Consider the following 11069-nt stretch of genomic DNA (forward strand, 5'->3'; position numbering starts at 1 on the left):
ACATGATAGCTTTCAGAAACAGTCCGAATTCTGTGCATTAGCCATGATGTTGAACTCAATAGGGACCGGATTTCCTGAGTAGGCGTCAATGATGGTTTTTATCGACTTCAAGTATCATTCGTCAATAGTTAGCAAATCTCAATGAAAATCAGATTAAATTGTTCAGTTAGAGAGATGATATTATAACCTTTTGGATTATTGACGGCAAGAATTCAGTCGATTTCGAGTTAAAGAGGTCTATGCCTTAAAGTCGTCTCAGGATGAATTTAGTTATTTGGTTGGAGCCCTTTCATGTATAAAACTGCCGATGTCACATCATGGTTACACCCGCTCTATTTTTTCCAATTAAAATGCATTTAACGATTTGAAGAGCAGAGCAAAAGGGATAGATACCACTTCTTTTTTGTTAAGTACAGAAGCGGAGTTGATCAAATGGAAAAGTTGAAAAGTTGCAAATTTTATAGATTTAATAAGTTTTTGTCTTAGTTGAAGAAAAACAATAATAAATAAAGCCTTAACAACCATGGCGAGTTCTCCATAATTCATTATCAACAATGCCAGTCTGTACACAGTGTCTCAAGTGACGTCACACCCGCTGTTTTTACAGGGGGAGGGAAGCGCGTTGTTCTATTCAAGATGGATCGGGATAGATGATCGGTTTTTCAAGAATTTGTTCGTAACGAGTAAGATTAAAAGGTACAAATTTTCTGGGCATCTCCTTGCTATCAGTAGTCAGTATTGCTTGCCAGAATTCTGCTAAATCGTCTTCTGCTTCACACCTTTCAATGGCTCCTACCCGAAAGTCAGCATTGCGTCAGACAAGGACGCGATGCATGGTGTTTGCAGCTCATCATCTCCAGGAAAAATGCTGGGAACATGATGCGTTGACGAGACGAAAGTCTTTGACAGGGTCAGCCGTCGGAACCTTTGGCAGATCATGGCAACATTTGGTTGTATAGAGAAATTCATCCTAACGCTTCGGCAATTCCATGGTGACGTGTTCGTTCTTGTCGTGGATGAGGGCGAATCGTCTAAACCATTCACAATCAGTAATGGAATCAGGCAAAGCTGCGTGCTCACTCCAACTCTCGTCAATATGATGTTGTCTAGCATGCTTAATGATGCCTTCCTTCACTACGACACTGGGGTCAGCATCAGAAACCGGACCGACCCCAAGCTATATATCGGTGGAGACTACAGATGAATGAGAAGTGACAGGAGGTGCCTGTTCGAGATCTATGCTGGCTGATGACATTTTCCTGAGTATGCTTGTGTGTGTATGAATTTGATTTTTAACGTAGCTTTAACAATGTTTAAGTCATATCGCTGCGATGTCCACAGTGTGACAGTTTATAACGTTGTCTAGCAATCGGGTATCATGTTGCAGACAAGTAACATCATGTCACACCCAGTCACATTATCCTGACATTAGACCGACCAGATCTAACACTATCCATTTAACGCTAAGCGCCTAGCGAGGCAGTTGTTAGTACCAGTTTTACTTTCCCTGAATCTTAGTCGGACATGCAAAATAGTATGGATCATTTCTTTTCAGCTTGTGACATTTTCGGTCTGAAAATCATCATTAAGACCGAAGTAATGTACCGACCGGCACCAGAAAGCTGTACTTCGAGCTTACATCATAGTAAAAGGCCAAACCCACCAGGCAGTGGACACGTTCACCTACCTCGGCAATCACGTGCAATCCGTATTGATGACGAAACAAACGCCTGTCAGACGATACTCAAATGTCTGGGAGCACGAATGATTTAGTCTTCAAACAAAAGTAATTGTCTGCAAAGTCATTGTGTTGCTGACACTGCTTTATGCACGAAAGCCGCGGACAGTGTACACACGCAATGCCCAGGAGATGAACCATTTTCACATGGACTTCCTGGGGATACTGGTAAGAATAAGATTGCAGAACAAGGTCCCAGACACTAAATTTATAGTACATGCAAACATTCCAAACATATATACTTTGCTGATGAAATCACGGTTCAAATGGGCTGCCCACATCGCCATAATGTCAGACGAGCGATTTCCAAAGATGATCTACTGGGGTGATCTGAAGGTGGAACGCGATATCAGGCAGGTGAGAAGTAACGCCATAACTATTCATAAAAATCATCCTTGAAATGGTTCAAGCAATGGCATTTAGTCCCGGGGAGATCTCTCACAGGATCCCTCCATCTGATGCAGTATTATTCATAATGGAAGTACACATTATGATCTGAAGAGAAATGCAGAGAAGTGCAGAAGCATGAGGTGCACCCATCTTGTAACTGTAGCATGTCCTTTTGCCTGAAGAGTCACTCACGTGCTTTCATAAATAAATCAGGTAGTGATTGCATGGCCATCTTAGAAGTCGAAGGATGAAGAACAACACCCTTGCTCCCAAAGTAGATACGGGTTAGAGGGAATTGATGCAACCTTTTCTTGCTGAATTAAGAGATCGTTACAGAATGCATTCCTTGTCCAAAAAAAGCTATCAGGTAGGGTCAAGTTCACGTCACCTAACTCTAGAGCTCATAACCTTTCCAACACTAATGTATGTTTTGAACGTACTTACATTAAGCATGGAAGAACCAGGCCGTCATGTGTCTCTACAACGGAGCAGGTAGTGCCTGATATTACTTGACTGGCCAACGTAAGTTGGAAAAAAGATATTGTGGCATTCAGTAACTTTATGAACAAATACAGAATTTTCAGTCTTGACAGAGCAAAAAAACACTGTATGACATACGTATGTGGAATAATACGATCAATATATGCGATATGGACATGAGCGACAATCGATATGGTGGTCGTAAGAATACAAAATAATCTTATGCTATTTAATATAGGTTCATGTTTATTGTTGTGGTTTTTAAATGTTTCCTGCATGGAGCATGGTAAAACAGCTATATTGATATGAACCATTGTGCTTTACTAATGTCGAAAATGCGAAAAACTTATGTTTACCAAAACAAAAGCAAACCAAGAAAGGTAACGGTCGTAACATCTGACCCTGTAATAGTTAACGTGGATGATGCTGAGGTTTCAAAAATTGCGTTTTCTTTGTTGCTGAGACGTACTTTCAATTTGGATTTTTCATGTTGCATTCGACTTTATAAAAATAAGTTTAGTAGATATTTTAATACGTGACTGATGTTAGAAAAACTGCATCATGTTACTAATGACATAAATTTAGATTCTGTACCGTTCAGTGGGGAAAAATTGGGCTTACTGCCGTGGAAGACATTTTTTTATACAGAGAATACGATATAATGTTTGACATTTGATTACTAAAAGATGGTACATCATTGATTAATATGAAGGCACAGACTTTTGAATTTATCTTCTGAAAGCCAAATATAGCTCTTAAATTACATCATTTTGAGAACTTATTATATATATTTCACTTAATTTTTCTCAGAAAAACATTTATTGTGATTCCTTTTACAGTGGCTTATATATATATATATATATATATATATATATATATATATATATATATATATATATATATATATATATATGAATGATTCATTTTCAGATGTCGATTATTATGTGGTGCTTACTAATATGGACAAAGTGGAGTCGGGAGACGTATCAGAAGATAATCTGAACGAAATTGAAAATGCCATTGCAGGCGTATTTGGATTCCGTGGCTTCAAGGAATACAAGCTCGTTAAAGTGACCAACTGGAGCGATGATGTTAAATTCCCTGACTCATCCGTTGAGGATCTGCTCGTGTCAGACGAAAGAAGCCTGACTCTTAATAACCAGCTGCTGAAGCTTCTTCGCAATATGTCCATTACAAAAGCGTTAGTCAAACCTAAAGACGATATTGGGTTTCCTCAAGAGATATGGTTTAGTCTTTATGGTTATTTCACCAAAAATATCAGAAACAATCACTTGGATTCGAAGAGCAAAAAAGACATTTTCTTTGCGGCTCTACTGGGTTTACTTGTTGTCATTGTTGTATATCTCTTAATGAACAATAAAAGCAAGTGAGTGACGTGGACGCTATAGTCAAGTGCGCTCAACCCCGTTCATTGCTAGCATTGACAAGACGTGTTATTGTGATTTCAACTCAGTAATGTCTATTGTATTAGTGACTAACCGGTGTACCTATGAAATATAATTCAACTTTTGATTCTTTTCAAAAGCCACAGAAGCTACTATCATGTGTGTTTTTAATAAACCAGCTCAATAAATATATCTCATGACAACAAGACCTTCATTTTTCTATGTATAAATCTGATATTACAGAAATATTGTTCAGGATATGAGCAAGCTTTGACTTTCGTTACATACCCAGATCTTTGCATCGGCGGCATATCGATTTAGTCGTGTCCAGTAGCACGTCCGTCCATGCAGAGAAGGTTGAAATGAAATGCAAACTTGAATTTGAAAATAGACAAGAGAATGAATGATTTGTGCTATTAATTTGACATTTAGAGAAACGTAATTTCAAAAATGGATTCTTTCATTAAATTTAAACAAAATTTTGGCTACAGTTTTCTTGAATAATATATCAAAAGTTGCTATCACTTTGTAGCGTCTTTGTTTGCAATTTATCGTGTGTTTATGGAATTTGGTCTGTGTAGTTCTTGTATCGTTGTAAAGCGTAAAGTTGATAAAGTAACCTACTTTTCGCACAATTATTGTTATTGTTTTAGTTTCAACCCCAGTGTAAAAGTTCCGTTATCCTGTCAGATCTGAGTATCTGACCTCCAGATCACTACAGGGTTATAAAGGTCACAGCGAAGACTTTAGGTAAACAAATTATTTTGTCGTTAAAGATAGGCCCTTGTGTACATTTCTTGTCTTTGCGGCAAGTCAATAGCTTTAGGCATCCTATGTTCAACAAACGGGAATATGGTGCACAGTCTGGAACTATTCATATATGCTGTAAAGTGTCTGTGATATACATTTCTCATTTTACACAATGAAGATATGGTACATATATGAAGCTTGTTCAGAATGTTCCAGGCATAAGTTTTATACTCTCCACCTGAACGTTGGTTACAGTGACCTACATCTTTTGCACTCAGATTTTATTGATAGCAGGTTAACCGGAATGTAAGGTGGATGCTGCAACTGATAGAGGTGTTTGCTATATGGAGTAATGCTTTCCTGTTTGTACCTTGTGCTGGATATCGTAATGTTCGACGACTACTGTATAATCTTTCAAACGATCATGAGACAGGCCATAAACAGACATGGTGGGTCGGTGGTTTATGACACACCAATACTTTGTTGGTTATATCGTACAAGCCATATAATGTATTGTGCAGTAACCATGGACACATCATGATAGCTGGTTCAAGCTGCTCCAGTGGTAGAAATTGAATTCGTGACCTTCTGCTCATGAATCATGCCTCAAGCTTTACTAGAATAATAGATCACACTGTTCGAAGTTAAAGCCGCAGCAATCAATTGTCTCGCGTATTCATTTCTTGACTAGAACGGAAATCACATCAATGGATTGAAAGTTACAACTACGTTCTTGCAAACAATGTTATATCGAATAGATTATAGGTATAGCCTCTGCGTTCTTTAAGTCCTCGTTTCATGAGTAGAATAAAAGTCACGTCACACATATCAAAGTTATATTCTCTACGATCTTTGAAATACGCGTATCTTTACTAGGATGAAAGTCAAATCGGACATATCAAATTTACAGCATCATTTCACATTTAACTCTTCAAATACGATTTATGCCCTGTGCAATTTTGTTATTATAATATCATATGTATATTTGACTAATATGTAAAGGAAAGCTGTATATCTATATCTTTCTTTTTCTTTATGAGGGGAGGTGTTTCGTGTGTGTGTATATATATATATGGTGTTTTTGTCAATAGGATCAACTTTCTCATCCAGTCAAGACCTTTCATTTAAAAGTGTTTTAACACAACCTGGTCTCCAGCTGTCGTTTGCATAGTAATAAATGAGTAGCCTAAGCGGGTAAATAAGTCACTGTTCGACTGTCAACGATTCTGAGACTACAATCTGAATCAAAATTGACACACTGGAGAGGAATATTGCAAAGCCGCACTCTACTTCCAGAATAAGAGCACTTTCACTAAACGAAGACAAACTCAAAGTACATGATAATACAAGACCCTGAGAAGTTCCAGTTGTGGCCCTAAAATTTTAAAACGTAGATTGGACTGACAGACCCACCTTTAATAAATATATAGCATTTCGACCTCAATGGTTCATAATTGTCCATGATAATCAGACTAGAGGTCCAACCATTGTATTGCTTTGACCTCCTTGAGATTAGAGCATGTTGAATAGATCTATATTTATTTGTTACTTATTTCTCAACCTGTAGCAATAAGAAATGGCGTACCTTTTCTTCTTACAAGAAGTAAACGTAGGAAGAGATAATGATTTCTGTTCAGTATTATCAGCAGTTTGATTAATATAAGTTTTGCTAGATTAAGATTTGGAAGTACTCATATGAGACGGATATGATTTTTGTACCAAAATAGCTGCTGAGAGGAAGACTAATGTTATTTTGAGAGTCAAGGAATAGTCATCGACTGTACGAGAATCATTTTCTAACATCACCACATTTTGCTCATCAATTCCTGGACCACATCATGCAAATCACTTTATTGTACAGATAATGTAATGTAGACATCTCGAGCTTTGCCAACAAATATCAAAGCTTAATGTTATTTTGGCCATTTCAGGCTTTCAACGGTTTATTCACAAATTAGAAAGTATTTGAATACGTCTCTTTCTTTTAAAGGGGCTACCAACCTAATATTTCTTGCAACATCAAAACCTGAACTTCTGTGCATTGGGGCGTGTATGTTCTGCCTGCCAGTTCTCTTTCTCTCTTCCCTCTCTCTCTCTTCTCCCGGCATCTGTATTTGCATTTGTTTCTCTGTCTTTGCATTTGTTTCTTTTCTATTTATCTCAGTATCTGCATATGATTCTGTTTCCTCGTTCTGAATTTGTAATTCCACCATTTCTCTCTGAAGCCGAAGTTTCGTTTAATTCCAATTACATCTGGTTTTAACAGTAATTCCTTAAAATTACCTATCCAAACCAGATACAACTTACTAAACAAACTCAAAGCTCTTTTATCCAAAACATTTTTGTCCACCAAACACTGGACCAAAATATTTATTTCTTCTTTTGCTAACAATGTTTTCTCTGTCTAAATAGTATGTCTGGCAAACTCAAGCAACTCATTTTTCTTCAGAGACTCTAACCCTTCCTGGGTAGGATTTGAAAGAATATTGACTACATTAGTTGACATTGTGAGTGCTTGTTGGCTTCAGAAGAAATTGATTAAATGTATGAAATTGAACTCTTCACCCGGGACAATGAATATTCCGAAAAAAATTCATATTAAGCGTTAAAGAAATAATTTAAAAACGTTCGTATCCTGCACAAGCCCCAAATTTATGTTACGAATATGATCTTAAGCTAAATAACAAAAAGCAAAACCAACAAGTTTTTGTAAAATTCAGCAAATATTCTAATTCTCAAAGTTATAAAGGGAAATTGACTATGAACCTACAGTATTGTGAATCGAATCCCAAATAATCCTAAACGTTCTATAAAAAGTTCAAAAGAATAGAGTTTGCAATCCAAGGTTGAATGTGCTGATGAACCAATTGATTTGCATAGTTTTAAGTGACATGGTATGATGTGTCACAATGATATAATCCAGAATGTCCTTAAACTAATTCACAATAATCCAAAATTAGTGTTATTTTGCAAAATGTCAATGAGCACATTGTAATTCCAATGAATAATTTTAAGCGGCTTATTCCAGCATTTAAAAATTCTAGAGATTGAACTTTAAGGAGGAATGAATAATCTAAAACTCTATCCTCAATCATGAACAAAAGCAAAGAACACAATTCTAAATAAATATACATAACACTTGTGGTTGAAGTCAAATTCTCACCGATGGACTATTCAATTTGCTATTCGCGACCTTCTCGAACTCGTACACACGTTTGGTAATGCTAACGTATCTTATTCTGCACACAAATCATGTATAATGCACACCTCCCTTGCCCGGTAACAAAAACCTTCTTGAAGTGGAATGTTTCACATTTTATGATGGAGCATCTTCTCTGTATGTATGAAGAAGCGGAAATCGGATTATAGAGTTAACATGTTTAAAACACCATGAAGAAGTACGTCATATCGCGAAAGGAGCTAAATAAAATAAATATATATTGATATATACGACGTTTGATTACCATATTACTGTGCAAGGATATTAATTCAAACATACAGGCTTTGAAACTCTTTCTTTACCGTGTGCAGGAGGCATATTTTTATTACGTTTCTTCCGACTAATATGTGCAATTTTTCAGCAGGGTATTTAAGACGTTTGATTATAGAATCTAATGCAACGCGGATGTGAACCTAATGGAATATTACTGTTGTACTACATTGTTCTTATCTTAAATAATTCTTCAGGTATTTCCGAAAACAATAACAGCCAGGATATACAGCTGTTGTTCTACTTGTATCTAGTGTCTGGCATCAGACTAGGGTCACGCTTGCCTGGCGGACGGCCCAAAGATCAGTGTAGCGGACACTCTAAAAAACCATTCTGCGATCGTAAATCCCAGATCTTAATAACTACTTGACAGGTACCCGCGTTTATCCCAAGGGAAAGGGCAAGTACGATATTTGTATATTCCACTGACATTGTTTGTTTTCAAACATTCAGCGCACAATCGATTAGCTTAGATATTACCGGCTAGACAGAGTTTTGGTTTCGTTTGTTTTTCCGCATAGTAATGCAAGCAGGTTATTAATTGCCGAAGCATTCTAAGTTAAGATACATCAAGGAAGTCGACCAGGGGTAATCAGAGACCTGATAACCATTACTTCACTGCAGCTGACGTCTCCGTTCGTCGACTATTTCGCAACCGGTTTAGTTTACAATCCCCCTCCCGCAGAATTTTAGAAACATAATCTCTTGTTATTCAATACGAATGTATTGTATATATATATATATATATATATATATATATATATATATATATATATATATATATATATATATACTGGTGTAAGAAAATAAAACAAACTATTTTTATTGTCACTTTTACACAATTGACCTTTCACCCCCTCTCATGGATCTTAGGGACGCGAGTCAAGGATAACACCACTCTGGCAGACTGTTATCACAGGAACAGCATAACTACAAATTTTCGTGAAATTCAACCAGTTAGTTTAGGACGAGGTGTGGTCACGGACATACAGATGGACGGACTGACAGAAAGTATCGCTGTGTTCCCGGCGTTGTTGACGTGAGTGGATAAAATGCTTTTAATCTTGTGTCACCTATGTGTGACTGATTCCTTTACAACTCCATTGATCAAATGGAGCGGCAAAATTCAGTCGATCATACGTTGGCTTGAGCTTAAGATTTTTGTAAACCAATCAAGCAGTACTTGAGTTCGTTACGTAATGGTGTCCATTTTGAAACTCTAGCTCGAAATTATATTGTATCTTTAGTGCAGATTTATCCGATCAAGTGTATTTATATACTATGAGGCAGATAGTTATTGTTTCACAATAGTCCTCACTAAATTTAGTATTTTACATCTTAATATATGCATGTAGGTATATATATATATATATATATATATATATATATATATATATATATATATATATATATATATATATATATATATATGAGAGAGAGAGAGAGAGAGAGAGAGAGACTCTTCCCACTCCCAGTATCGTTTCTCACGTACTAAAAATCTCTTAATATGGTAAATTCTGTAATGTGGGCACTACAAAAAGAACAGGTGTCACACCTGTATGCATCTAAGAAAGTGTTTACTTAGTATTGTTCACGCACACGTCTAGGATGTATGCCATGTGCCTATTTGTTATCGACCTTAAATAGGCATAAACTTTAAATTGGGTTTTCTCCTCTTCTTCTGCTGCTGCTCTATCAGCAAAACTGGTATCTAACATGCTCTCCTGGAAGGGCTGACATCTATAAATATGTTTAACGTCTTTTTTTTTGATGTTTCTGAATAAAGTCAACAAGTCCAACAATTATTAACAGTATAGATACAAATGGCTGAAGAGTCGAATACCAATTTCAGTAATGAGTTTCTTGACTGATTTGTATTCTTCCATATAACTAGCATCACTGCGATTATTTATGCAGTGCATCACTGTTTGTTGTATCACGTGGCTTTCAGGTTACTTTCAATTCCCATTCTCTTTTCTTTCCTATCCTTGTCACCTCCCACCAACCTTGAAATATCACTGCGCAGGGTATGGAGCCTATGTGCATTAATATGTCAATTTCCATCAGCCATTCCAAGGTCAATCATAATGCATTGGTCATTACATCATGCATTGTGGTTAAGTAATTACGTTCAAATACCTGTATGAACCGATTCCAAGAAAGAAATTACTATGTCAGAGGTAACTAACTAACATCATGAAATTAAAACGACAAATATTATAACCTAATTTGTTACAAATTGTACTTTCCCTCGAAAAATCTTTATACTGTGTTTTGTGTGGCATCATTCTCTACATTTCTTTAATCACTACACACTTGGTATGAGAAATAGTTCCTGGTTTGAATTAAAATGATTCCTTTGAAAATAACATTTGGTTTTCCTCTTTACATTGACATTATCGACACTGTAATATGTCGACAGGTAACGATGTAAATTTCAACGTGTGACTGAGGTATTTGTTTTATATTGTTAAAATATTTTCTGCATTGAAAATTGTCTTTTCTTTCTTATCTGGGGAGTTAGTAAATGTTTACATTCTGACCTAACCTGTTTTTGGCCTTAGATTCAAGACCAAAACGATCATACGTTTTGGATTTGATAAGTAATGTATAGAAAACGAATATTTCGGCTGCCATAAACCTTTCTTAATATCTGATTCATGAATACAAGTAATATAAGAAACTTTCAGGCATCCAAGGTATCAACTTTGTAACATAAATACATGCACAGCTGTATAACAGACATACAGAAATTTAAGAAAAACACCAGACAATTCATAAAAAACACCAGACAAAGCATTAAAAACACCAGACA

General features: G+C 36.3%; 1 protein-coding gene across 25 annotated transcripts in view; it reads left to right on the top strand.

Moving 5' to 3' along the window:
• The window catches only part of LOC149794433 (uncharacterized), a 191778-nt gene extending 187129 nt beyond the window's left edge, over positions 1–4649 (top strand). For all 25 annotated transcript variants that reach the window (XM_089968640.1, XM_089968644.1, XM_089968641.1 and 22 more), the window contains one exon: positions 3539–4649. In XM_089968640.1, the coding sequence (XP_089824766.1) occupies positions 3539–3999 (461 nt within the window). In that variant the 3' untranslated portion in view covers positions 4000–4649. The remainder of the gene's footprint in view (positions 1–3538) is intronic.
• Positions 4650–11069: the final 6420 nt, after the last annotated feature.

This window comes from Sinohyriopsis cumingii, chromosome 8 (assembly GCF_028554795.1).
Source record: "Sinohyriopsis cumingii isolate HCF-2022 chromosome 8, ASM2855479v2, whole genome shotgun sequence".
In the NCBI taxonomy this organism is placed as follows: domain Eukaryota; kingdom Metazoa; phylum Mollusca; class Bivalvia; order Unionida; family Unionidae; genus Sinohyriopsis; species Sinohyriopsis cumingii.